At 40.6% G+C, this 13249-nt stretch overlaps 2 protein-coding genes across 3 annotated transcripts; one reads left to right on the top strand and one right to left on the bottom strand.

Annotated features, from left to right (window-relative positions):
- Nucleotides 1–460: 460 nt before the first annotated feature.
- Nucleotides 461–9923, bottom strand: LOC139135415 (uncharacterized). 2 transcript variants are annotated; one of them, XM_070702791.1, is made up of 2 exons: nucleotides 9813–9923; nucleotides 461–2725 (listed from the first exon to the last, which is right to left on the bottom strand). In XM_070702791.1, the coding sequence occupies exons 1-2, from the start codon at nucleotides 9816–9818 to the stop codon at nucleotides 1172–1174; spliced, it is 1560 nt and encodes a 519-aa protein (XP_070558892.1). In that variant the 5' UTR covers nucleotides 9819–9923; the 3' UTR covers nucleotides 461–1171. The 2 variants fall into 2 exon arrangements, with proteins under 2 accessions (XP_070558892.1, XP_070558893.1); XM_070702792.1 differs by lacking the exon at nucleotides 9813–9923 and adding an exon at nucleotides 6260–6345.
- Nucleotides 9924–10897: 974 nt separating this feature from the next.
- Nucleotides 10898–13245, top strand: LOC139134423 (uncharacterized). The gene is made up of 4 exons (XM_070701285.1): nucleotides 10898–10906; nucleotides 11699–11911; nucleotides 12100–12348; nucleotides 12784–13245. The coding sequence occupies exons 1-4, from the start codon at nucleotides 10898–10900 to the stop codon at nucleotides 13084–13086; spliced, it is 774 nt and encodes a 257-aa protein (XP_070557386.1). The 3' UTR covers nucleotides 13087–13245.
- The last annotated feature ends 4 nt before the right edge of the window (nucleotides 13246–13249 follow it).

Genomic DNA, 13249 nt, shown 5'->3' with positions numbered 1-13249 from the left:
GTAACTGTGGCAAAATTGGAACAGGTGACAGTATACCTTTAAGAAGACAAGATATGGGACATCATCAAATCTAAAATATCATTTATTTTCAAAATACGTGGGAGTTTATGGGGCAAACTATTAAGAGTTTCCCCCACAGAACTAGCTATATCTGTACATTGATGTTTATAATGACATATCCTTTACTTGAAGTGGGATGTAAGAAGTGTGTGTGTGTGTACAAGAAGCTTGATTTTGGAATTTCTTTGAAAATGTTGAATCACTATGCACAGCAGTACAAACAATTTTTCCAACAGAAAACTAGCTATTGTTACGTCCCTCGTTATAAGTCACTAAGTAGAGGGTGGTACAGTAGGGAATCAACAGCAACTAGTAACTTTGGTGTAAACTACATCAAAGTTTTGTACGGGATCGCCCATGAGGGAACTTTTGCAGAAACCAGAGACAAACAACAAAGGTGACGGGTATCAAAGATAACGTGGTTTATTACTTCTTCACTTCTCCTATGTCCAATCTCTCTAGTCCTTACAATTCTTGGTTTCTATACTTTTCTTACAATAGTTACATGTGTAAATTCACGTAACTTTCTTAAATTAAAGGTGTCGTTGACATGCAAAATGCCGACGAGTAAAATATTAGAGTAACCAAAATTAGAAAATAACCGCTTAAAACCGCTTAAACCGCTTAAAATCTGTGATTGGTTAGATTTTCTCTTTCCATGGTAACTGTGGCAAAATTGTAACAGGTGACAGTATACCTTTTAAGTCCATTAATAAGGTAAGAATTTATATCACCCAATAATAGTATCGTTTGCCAAACAGTAGTACTGTGCGTATACATGTTTGTAACGTAATAGCATATTAAATATTAATTCTGGAAGCAGCGTTAGGGGGCCCAAGCGGTTACCATGCGTTGGTTCTGGAGAAGAATTTTTAAAGATTAAATTGGTATTTTTTTTTATCCAATATGGCGGCCTAGGTCACATGACCACTCAAGATTTTATTTGCAAATTTTAAATACAGGAGGTCAACTTATCTAACAATACATCCCTGTCTACCCGTGGCGTAGTTGAATTTAATAGCATAGTAGAGAAGTGTGAATTTTACATGACCCTAGGATATATCACTGAATACATGTCGCAATTCTCTCCAGATTAAAAGAATTCCAATTCTTATTCAATTATCATAGCTAGGACCTCCTCAATTGCATTAGCATACTCCTGGGCTTGGGTTTTGGTACACACGTTTGTATGGTATGCAAGACTCCAAAACATCTTACCATGAAGTGTAGCTATGTAATGACCAAATGTAGGCTGATATACAAAGCCACCAGTTGCAGACACTTTTCTCACTAACTCGAAGTCGCGACCTATGTCCTTTGTAAGATACGAGCAGTTTCCCAAGTTAGACATGGTGAAAATATCGTCAGATCGACCACCACTATATTGGTCTGCGATTGCATCACGGCAATAATCGAGGGCGGTCATCCTCAAGACATTCTTTATGACAGATATCATTTTAAAAACTCTTAGTGCCTCTTTGCTGCTTTCTGTCAGTTTTCGTTTTGTCTGCTCGGTGCATTTTGCGGCTAACTTCCAGAATTCACGCCTCGAATCAGCGTTCTTCGGGACTGCAACATCCAGTTTCAACATGGAACAGTAGAAACCAAAGGATTTGTCTTGTTCCAGGGGAGGTTTGCAGAAATTTCTCATGTTCACCATGAAGCATGTGTGAATTTGCTGATTACGGGTAAGTCTGCCTCCCTGCATGATTTTGCAAACAGCAATGGAAGCTGCTGCCGTTGTAGCACCATTTATGGTAGCTCCATATTTTCTGCAGTTTTCTCTCAATTTCTGCAACTCTTCTTTAGTCAGTCCTATTGAAAGAGCTCTTGTCTCCTTGACAACAGTGGGATTTTTTCCAATATATGCCGGAAAACATTGAATGTATTGATTTACTTCTTTCCTCTTCGACTTTAGCAAACTCCCAATTCTGGAACGACAATAGGTCAGAATCTTCTCCGATAGTGTAAGTTTGCTTTGTTGAAAAAAATCTTCCACTGGTGGCAGTAGAGGCCAGCTTGTTTGATCAACAACATCACCGTTGGATAATTGAGTAAAGATGTCCATCAGTTCGTTTAGGAGCCTCATTATACAATTTCCATCGGCTATGCAGTGGATGAAAGAGAGTGCCAGAATGTTTCTGTCTATACCACTTTCTTGCTGATCGTCGTGATCTGCTCCAAGCAAACGTATTCGCCACAATGGTCCTGTCAACAGATTAAAATCTGTTTTCATCTGCATCGCATGGACGTCTTCCCAGTTTGCAGCTTCAACTTCGGCAACATCTACCGCAGCTTCTTCCATCTGAATGAAGCAGGGATCCCTTCCATCTTCCCTAACTCTCATCCTCAACAGTGGATGTCTCCTCTGTAGAACTTTTGCTGCTGCCCTCACCAAATCAACAGTTAACGGTAGGCGGGACTGTACAAATGCTATGTAGCAGATTATTTCCATACCTTGTTTGTTTAAGTCGTAAATGTAGCTTTCAAAAGGACCCAGTTTCCTAATGGGTTGTGAAGACTTTTGAGAAGCTATGTCCCATATTAATGATATGTTGAATCTGTCCAACAGAACTAGGGAAAGGACCAATGCCATGCATACGCTGAATGTGACGATGAATAATTGCAAATAAAAGGCATCCATGGCTTCACTGATTCTGTCAACCTGAAAAAGATCATATCGCACCATATTATTTTACTAAATAATATGGCAGAGTACATCGTGCAGTGGAGATATTTTCCGAGACACGTAGCGTCGAGAACACAGTTACTTCAGGCTAATTATAATGCATGAAATCGCGAAACAGCGAAAAGGCGAAAAAGCGAAATAAGGGACTGAATAGAAATTACCGGGAGGGAGGGCCGGTGTTTTTCAAAATGACCCTGCGCGTAAAATAGTGACCCTTAAAAAGTGCTTGCAAGAAAAAAGTGACCCTCCCTAAATTGTATGCGCAACAAACAATGATCCATCCCCTCCTGTCACAGCTAACATCAGCAATATTTTATTTGATGTATAATTAATGAGGTTTAGGATATGACGCCATTAGGTGCCTCATCCCGCCAAACATGAAGGCTGTGGCTCTTGAAGTTACTGATTTATAATCTGCTCTACTATAGATATATGTATGGAATCGAGGTCAAAGGTCATTCTGGTCACGTGGCTATTTGGCTGAAAACTTAGCTCACTCAATCATCCCTGTCCATCAAAAATCAGATCTCCAGCTCTATTGGCCAGCCTTTAATTATATGTGTATAATTAATGAGGCAAATGATGATATGAGGATCAAAGATCACCAGCAACCCAAAAATTTAGTTGCGCATTTCCGTGCCAGCCATTGTTCAATAGACACTAGCCCTGTCGGACTGTATATAGGAAAAATATAGCCATAGCATTGCTGCAGAAGTGTAGGGCAGGTCAAAGGTCATAGAACATTCTGAAAATTACTACTTTTAAAAATCTTCTCAAAAGTGACATGGACATGGCTTAACACTTTGGTATTTGCAATGTAGCAACCTTGCCATATGGTCTACAAATTTAATGTACAGAATTTGATTGATCAATTTTTATACAAATTAGGTCAATTTTAAGGTTAAAATCCGAGATGGCCACAACAGAAAGGGTCTAAATATTATTGATGTTGACTGTGACATGTAGGTGGAGGGTCTCTGTTTGTTGTGCATGATAATAGAGGAGGTCACCAACACTTTTGAAGGGTCACTATTGAAAAAAATGCTGGCCCTCCCTCCCTTAAAGTTCTTCCCCTTACCTTACTCACAAAAGGGCGCTGTAATAGCAGGACAATGTGGAGCGAGTGGCGCGAGTAATACATCGAATCGACAGTCTGTTTTGCTGTTTGTCGGATTTATTTCATTCTATATCATTTCAGTTTCTTTATTTCTTCATTTCGCTATTTCGCCGTTTGCCGATTTCGTCGATTATAACCAGCCGTTACTTCATGTACTTGTTGACTGCAAGCCCGCTCTGCGCCTACGCGGCCCATAAACGTGTGACGGTGTATAGATCTAGATACCTGCATCTACACATGTCTATGGGCCGGGCACAGGCGAACTGGACATTAATTGTCTAAAAATATGATATTAGTTTCGTAATGATTAAAAATAATAAATCGTAATTATGAAACATTGATATCACTATATCCTAGTTAGTATTTCATCCGGGTCGAGCTTCCTTTCTGTGAAGCAGCAGTCGATAAAATCGCTATACGTAAATGAATTGTGTATGACACAGGCGGCCGGCCGGGGCGTCCAATATACCAGGGGTGTACGTACGTGTATGAGTTGTGTATGACATAGGTGGCCGGCCGACCGGCCGGATCGTCCAATATACTAGGAGTATATAAAAAGGTAAGGTGGCTAGCTAACACAGCCAGTCCTCTCTACACGGCTTTGAACACTTTCTATTTCATTCTCTACTACCATTTAAATCGCTGCATCTCAGCTGCATCACTAATGGTTGATAAGCTGGTTAATGTCTAAGGTGACGTCATGCTTGCTATACAAAACATTTCAAATGGACCAGACCCCAAGGTCAGCAGGAGAAGCCATTTAAGGTTTTTGAAAAATCTAATATAACTTAACTTTGAAATCTGAACAATAATCTTGACATTTTTCTATCATATTATATTTTTGGAGCCTTGATTTTTTTCTAAAACCTCAAGTAAACTAGACGACTTGATGTGCAACTCTTCCTGAAACTCTTACAAATCAGACACGATCAGAAACTTCGCTGAGAACAGCTGAGCAAACGAATTTGACGTTTTCACTCCAGACCAAATAGACTGACTTCGAGAAATTTTTCTTGAAGACTGGGACCCGAGAAACAAACGAATCCTGAGACTCATCAATATTACATCTGAAAATGGAGTTTCAGGAAAATCTAAGGACTGAGACTGAGCAAGTGAAGACGATGACGATGAAAGCGGATCAAAAAAAACAACAAAAACACCGGAGTTGAAAGGAGCGAAGAGTAAGAAGGAGAAGCAGGGGTTCTACCCTGTCTTCATCGGCATGAACGTCTGCAGCAGAATTAACACTTTTATTGTTCTCTTTGACTTTAGTTGGTTGACTGTTTTTACTAGGCAGAGGTCTTTCCCTAAACAGATGTGACTTTGTGAGCGGACTCTGATTGTGCCTCATTGTTGAGGACAAAGCGAGTTGACGTTGAGGTCAGTTGAGGTGTCAATTTCAGGTGTATTCATATGCTCATCAACATCTTCATTTACATTTTATTTCAACAACATCAATATAACCAGAATTCTCATCAACACAAGTATCGTCTTCTGAACATTTTCAGTATCATCGATATCATCGTTGTTTTCTTACGATCTATACAAGTTTCCATAAATATTCCTCTAAAACTTCATCAGGAATGAAAAGAGGTCACGTCGACCCCTCCACCTTAGTCACCTACACTCCTCAAACACATTTGTATTATTATCTCGAAAGCATGTCGTTAGTTTAAACTATGTTCATAGTACTTTGAAGAAGCTAGTAACGCCAGGAACACACCATGTACCAAAAACATCCATGGGCGTACACGGCAAATCGCCTTCGCGGACGCGTAGGCGCTAGCCGTGGTGCCTGCATTTTTCGAATCAAACAGCCAAATTATCGTTTCGAAGCAAACAGTTCTCTCGCAGAAACACCATCAATTCTCGCTGGCAAAATTGCATTATATATTCAGTAAAATGTTGTCATATAACATGAAAAGTAGGACGAGGTCGAAGTGACTTGGGTACCGGGGTCGAGGTGACCTCAACCAGTAATTACTATTGGGGTCGAAACGGACAGAGGTCCAGATGACTTGGTCCCCTTTCAACATATACCGAGTGTTGCTAAAAACACAACAACGGACTTATTCATTCCAGATACAGCAATAACATTTTTCACTTCCGACTCTCTTTGCAGTCTCTTCAACATAGCTCTCTACGGGAACACCTTCAACATTAGTACACCTGACAGCATGCTTGCACGTCAGATTCCGAAACGGCTTGTCCTCCTGGGCGGCCATATTGCCGACCACGGGTAAACAATTGACAAAAAATCAAATCGAAGAAAATCCACCCAGTCGAAAAAGAAACCCAGTGTTGTCCTTAGAAGTCGGGTGCCGGGTAAATAACCCGCCTGTTTTGCATTTTTTCCCGGCTACTTTTAACGGAATTAGATTATTTTTACAGACCTATTACTTCGGGATCGCACTTCCAGCTAGCAGCTGTTAGACGGCACACGTACGATTAGCAGTTTCGCGACGACCCCTTTCCGCACTTGGAACTGCACAAACATAAAACAGTTTCTGGATACCCATTTGTGGCTTTTGAACCCGATCTTTATTTGTTAAATAGTGTGATTGGCTGATGGACGCGCCTATGGTGTTTGCCTTTGTTACGAGCAGCGTGATTGGTTTGATTAGTATGGAAGTCATCTTAGGTCATCTTTGGCGTCAAAAAGAAATGTTGTGACGGCCACTGGCACCTTGCCGAAGAAAGCCCGTTCAAATAGTATACTTGATTCCAACAATACATTTAGTTTATGTATGAAAAACTTCAATGTCGCTGAATTGGTATGAGAAAGACACCGAAAAGATGTGATTTTGATCGACGATTCGAAGTTCACGAGACTGGCAAGCTAGTTTTCCGCCCACGCTGGCTGCCAACGTCACTACCAGTATATATAAAATCTTCTCAACAAATCAAGTTATTCTCAGAGCTATGGAAGACCGGTCACGACATGCGACATGCGAGTTTTTAAAACTGCGATCTGCGGTTACGGTTAGGGTTAGGGGTTAGGTTTAGGGTTAGAGGTTAGGTTTTCTCTGGTAAAAAGTCTTAGGCCCACTTCGCTCTCAACCCTGGAGGTTAGGCCAAGGGTGGGAAAATCGTAACGGCATAACTTAGGGTTAGTTAGCGTTAGGGGTTAGGGTTACGGTTAGGGTTAGGTCGCAGACACAGGCATGATGTTTACTGTTTAGTTTATATAAGTGTAGTTATTCCTACGCTCCGACGTTCTCTTCCGTAGGCTACGGAAGAGAATGTCGGAGCGTAGCATAAACTACACTTATACAAACTACCCAGTAGGCTACAGTGTTGTCCTTATATTTAAAAGTAGCCGGGTAATTCAAGAAAGTAGACGGGTGGACTGCGTGGGAGCCCCGGGGTGGGAGCGAAGCGACCGAATGGCGAGTGAGCGTAGCGAACGAGGGGGGAGAGCGCGAGAGGGGCTGTCCCCCTCTCGCAAGGCGAAAAATGAAATTTTGGAGCGGAAATGGTATTCTCTGGTGGCATCTGAGGTGACATTTAGCTGAGACTGAAACAGTACTTTTGTTGTGTGTCTGAGACGTGGCTCACATACAACAAAACAAACAAACATGATTATGTTTTCTTTGTATTATTTATGACACACTTATGGTTTTATTTGCATTGAAGATTTAACATTTAGTCTTAAATCACCTGCAGTCTCTTCGTTTCATTCCTCATTTCCCAAAATCAGGATGGAAAATTCAAAATACCGACAGTATTCTAATAAAAACACATTCGCCTTTGTTAAAAAAAACATCGGTAAGATAATTCACTGTAACAGTGTTCGCATTTACGTAAAAAAATGCGTATATAGCAAACTCATAACAATTAAAAAAATGCGTAGAGAGTCGATCCAATTCATAATAACATTAAGCATTGGATTGTGATGAGTTATAATACGCAAACAATAATAGTAAAATGTTTGCGAAAGCACTCTCCGCGACTGAGCTTAGGCGACAACTAGACGAGATGAGTGCCCGCTTGACATTAAATTTGTTGCAACATTTCTGTCAATCGCTCATTTTTACCTCGCGTGCGCATGCGCGCAGCGAGGTTATGGTTTAGGCGTTTCTGTGTGTGTGTGTGTCTGTCTGTTAGCACGATATCTCAAAAACGGCTTGGCAGATTCCGATCACATTTCGCACACAATTTGTTCTTCAAATTTGCAAGAACTGATTAGTTTTTGGTGGTTGTGCTTTGCGAATTTATCAAGTTATGAGTAAAAGAAAATTTGTGGCCTGTATAAGTCTATGGGGAGGCTAAATAAGTATGTTTGAGGGCGCTATACTAAAACATTTTACACAAAGTGATTTCTGAATTCAGTCACTCGGCCGCGCTGATCGCTAATCTTGAGTTTTGACTGTTGATGTCGTCGTGTCGACGTTTGACTTTAAGAATCGTGTGGGTTACTCTGGACATAGCGAACCAAAAGCTAGATTATCGGGTTGATCAATGCATTTTTCTCTGAGAATGAGATGTAGAGTGACACTTTTCAATCTTGTGTGTGTGTCAGCGACCGGGGTCAGCGATTCATATTCCGGCATGGTTCCGCTGAGATCAGCATAATATTATGGCGACGTATTGACAGTCTGTGTCTTTTAAGTTGCTTTTCAAGATTGTATTAGCTACAGAAACACAATGACAAATTTTTCATGAGATTTCCATGTTGGCATTGATGTTAAATCAGCAGCAGTAGGCTAGCTCCTGCGTACAATAGGTCTGCGTTTCCCGGCGGTACGGTGGTAGGCCGACGGCTTGTACCACACTGTCCACAGGACACCACGTGGTAGAGGCCGTGTGCACAACCTGTACGCAGAGCTTCGAATACACTAGACAGAGTTCGTGTTTCCGTAAATTAGGCATTGAACTTGACAATATAGGCAATAACCAGAATCATCGACCATCGCCTGACAAGTGCACCATAGTCAGCTGTACATGAGTTGCGTGGCGTGGTGAGCAGGTTCCCATGGGTATTTATTTTTTGAAACGCGTACTTCAAAGGTCACGAACTCATTTTGCTGCTACACGGCGCGGCACAGATGATTTTGAGAAATTCGGGAACAAATTTTGTCATCTATTGACACATTTTCCTTCTTCATAAAAGCCAATACCCAAGAAGTACTTTACAAAATGTGCACGCGAGGCCATTCAGTTCATATCTGGTGTGTGGAAAGTTTCGGATTCTCTGGGTATAGTCTGACAAATTGGCATAGTAGCTCAGAGGCACGTTATCATGTCAGCTGTGCCTATGAACTTACTACGTTGCTAATTTTCAGGCGAGCGATAGTTTCTGAAACTTATGACACAAAGTGAGTGATTGACAGAAATGTTGCAACAAATTAAATGCAAATAAACCGTGCGCGATCACCGCGTCTCGCTGTCCCCCAAATTTGATCAAAGCAGATATGCAGCATGGCGTCGGAAGGAAACAACTCTATTTTCTTTCAAATTTGCTTCACGAGTCCGTGAAAAAAATATGATTCAGAGGGTCCATCGAAAGACACTATCGGGCAACCCAACATGGAGAACATGGAGAGGTGCAGTGCAATTGAACCCATGCCGGAATCACGACGTATAACCACAGGGGACTCGTGCTTGTTGTTTATTTGTGTCTGTTTGTTTGTGTGTATGTGTTTGTGTTTGTTTATTTGTTATTTTTAATAAAATAACAGCGAAAAGCTGTTTTGTTAATATTTGTCAATAAAGAGCAGTTTACTTATTTGTTTGTTTATTTATTTGTTTGTTTGTTTGTTGATACGTATTTCCGATGGTTAGGGTTAGGGTTAGGCTTAAGTTAGGGTTAGGGTTAGGTGTAGGGTTATAGGGTTAGGCTTAAGTAAAGCCCCTAAAGCTGGAACTTTAGCATTCATTTTTCCCTGGCATATTGTCCTAATCTTCTACAATATATTTTAAATCACCCCCATTAAGCCACATTACCTGCATTTACATTCATTTGTCCCCTACTGGCGACGGATTCGTTGAATAACGTTTTGGTATCTTCGCGGAATTTTGAAATCGGCCGCCATTTCCAGGAGCTCCTCACGTGACTAAGAACGCAATGAATGCAACGTCACGCAGCGATATTTTAAACGAGAACGGGAACTTGGCGTGTGACTTACAAATGGACCGAGTGAACTTCTCGTGAACTCATACACTGGACTCGACGGAAGACGTAAGTAGTACATATGTATATTTTTTCAAACAATTGCAAGTGTCAGGTAAATTCAACATGTTCATGTTCGAATGCAGACTTTTCTCACTCATCAGGTATTTACTTTGACCGTCATTTCTATCGAGAAAACACATCCAGCAACTTTTAGCGATTTAGAAACCTTTGTAGGACGCCTGAAATAATAATATGCCGATCACAAAGCTGTGGCCTGAAATCCAGGATTTGAGTTGTAAGAATCGCACAACACTCGCAGAATTGTGATTTTTCGATAAACGGCTATGATGTCTCGACGACATATGTGCAAAGTTTTCCGCTGCCGCCTGTGTTTGTGTAAGCTTATGCGTTGTTGCTTACGGCAAAGTAGTTACGTTGCAGTCGAGTCTACATGAACGTGAATACTTTCCCCGATACTTTCACATCAGCGATATCCAGCATTGTATTATTCGGGGCTACGACGAAAGGACGGATCTGTCTTATTGCAAAAACAAAAATCGCTTGCAGTGCAGTGCAAGCCTCACTTTACAGCCGTAGATGTTGGGCGCGACGTTATGGCTGTCTGATGAGTGATGACCGGCTGCGGCCGGAAGTTCATGTTGACCACACGGGCTGATGTTGTTTTCTCAGACTATATAATCATAGCCTATCCATCTTGCTTATTTTCGAACCGATGACCGTAGAGGATAAAAGAATTTACATTCACGCTAAACAAACTGGATTTACGATGATCAAACTTGCATTTTTACGTTCACGGATTGAGTTGACCCTCAAAGAGTCCAAGCATTTTATCGTGGGTTTATAGTGCGTATCCCATGAGCGTTTTTCTCTGATCTCGGGCGCAGCGTAGCCCAACATGGAAAACGTAAACACGATTTCTATTATTTGAATATGACGTTATTTTTTGATAGAATTTTAACAAAGATACGTTAGGAAAGAGGGAGAATCTGCAAGACAACGCTAGTTTGTTTGGACTGTAAAAGCTACAATGAAGCACCAGCAGTGAGCCACTACAGCTGTATATGCAGCGCACACAAAAAATGTTTGTGGCAGCACTATGGTCTTTGGCTAAATAGAAACAGACTGACAGATAAAATACTTTAGAAAATAGGAGTGCAGTCAATACAAGATGTGAATAAACTATAACACAAAGAAAGATAAACACTCATGCATAACTATAAACTTACATAAATAAGAGACCCTAGAAATAAAGGCCTATGCACAATAAAACTGAGTAAATCAGCCTTGGGAAGTCGATTAAAAATAAAATGAACAGCAATGAAATCATGAAAGTAAAGAGCAAACTATATGGACGCTGAAAATAGCATAGTAGAGTAATTGAAAGAAATGAGTATGCAAGTTGATTCTAATGTAACGCTTTGAAATGCTCCGGCATACATATCATTTAGTGTTCAGATTTATTTTGCTTACTTGTTTTTTTTCACTGTGTATGTGTACATGTGTTTCTACATATTTCATTGTCTTGTTTTTGTACCCATTTTTCAGCCAAAGGTCCCTACAAATACAAATTTCATAATCTGACTGCTAGACCTGTCATAGTCTTCATAATGATTTGCTCTTGGGAGATGGATTGTATCGTTAGCATGGAATGTCTGTTTCATTGGTTTTGACATGTTTGCTCAACATTTTCACATAGACATCACCGCCACCTTCATCCGATGACAGCCAAGAGCACATCGATGTTTCAAGCACAGTTAGAGGCAGGGGCAGAGGCAGGGGTAGAGGCAGAGGCAGAGGTCGTGCAAGAGGAAGAGGTAGAGGAAGGGGCAGACACACTACCACAGAAGCCAGACCAACATCAAGTAATGAGGCCTTACTCAATATAGAACAGAGGAAGGTAACGTTACGGGTAAGCCATTTATCACATATGTGTGTGAATATTGCCTTTTTTTTTTATCTTCAGACCCAAAGGGTCCACATTAGCGCTGGTACAGCTATTTTACTATCATGGTGTGTGCTCTTATGCTCAGTCACAATGATGTCTTTATAAACTTGGTGCACAGACATGCAGGTAAAAAATTTGTCATTTTCTTTCAGGCCATGATAGAACAAATGAACGACACAGAAAAAAATGACCTACTGCTAAAGATTATTGAGAACCAACCCAGTCTTGTGTTTAACTTGGCAGTACCGCAACCACAACAACCTGGAGTGGGCGGATACCATCCGTCAGAATCATCATCCAAACCAGATTGGTGTGTTTGCACATTTTGTAGGGAAATGCCCACACAACCAGAGAGAAAGTGCTGTGATAGACCTCATGAATTCTGTATGTCACAATCACCGGTGAGTAGTTAATTTGTAAGCTTTGAAACTGTGCTACTCATGCTTCTGAAAACTGAAAGCAATCCAGCAAGTTAGTCCTGATTCACTGACTTTGGGATTATTATAAACATCAACATGCAGTACAGGTAGCTGCACTGACTCTGTACTCAGTGAAGTCATCGTATTATTTAAGACAATGCACAAAATCTGCAAGAATCATCAGTCTGTAATTTGATAATAATTTTGATAACAATTAACTTCCATGTGTCATATTCACTCAAAGTTCCACAAAAGTTCCACATTAAAAGTCACCAAATCATGAAAATAACTAAACTCAAGTTAACACTGATTTATCATAGGATACATTGATCTAGACCAAACAGAGGTAGGATCAATGGAATCAATTTTTTCCAAAACTCTAAATTACCTCTAACATTGTCTTTCTTTATCTTTTAGGATTTGAGAATCTTCTGCTTGAACGAAGGGGTCCTGGCAATAGCCAGGGCTTACCGAAGGGATGTGTTGGCATTGAACGAGGATGCAGACCTGAATAAGTGTAACAGACATGCTGCGTACAGGCAGTTTATTCTGTGGCAGTATGGAAGACTGGGTGCCGGGGACAGAAGGGTCATTCCTAGTTGTTGTGTGTGGGCCATCCGTGATAAGTTCCAGACAGATTTGGACAATACACAGGATTTAATCCTGGGAGATTGGCCTAAGTTTAATCGGTTGTTACATTTGATGTTATTCTGTCAGTGATTATGTTGTAACTTAAACATGTTGACTTTCCTTTCAAATTGATGTTTTGTTATAAATGAATAAATCTGTTGAAAACAATAATTTTTGTTTGCTCCTATCCCAGTAACTGGTGCATAACTGGTGCATAAAATGTGAAATAGTTAAATAAATTCACTAGCCAACA

Source organism: Ptychodera flava, chromosome 6 (assembly GCF_041260155.1).
Source record: "Ptychodera flava strain L36383 chromosome 6, AS_Pfla_20210202, whole genome shotgun sequence".
In the NCBI taxonomy this organism is placed as follows: domain Eukaryota; kingdom Metazoa; phylum Hemichordata; class Enteropneusta; family Ptychoderidae; genus Ptychodera; species Ptychodera flava.
Note: the sequence above shows the minus strand (reverse complement) of the source record. Positions and strands in the feature narration are given on the sequence as shown.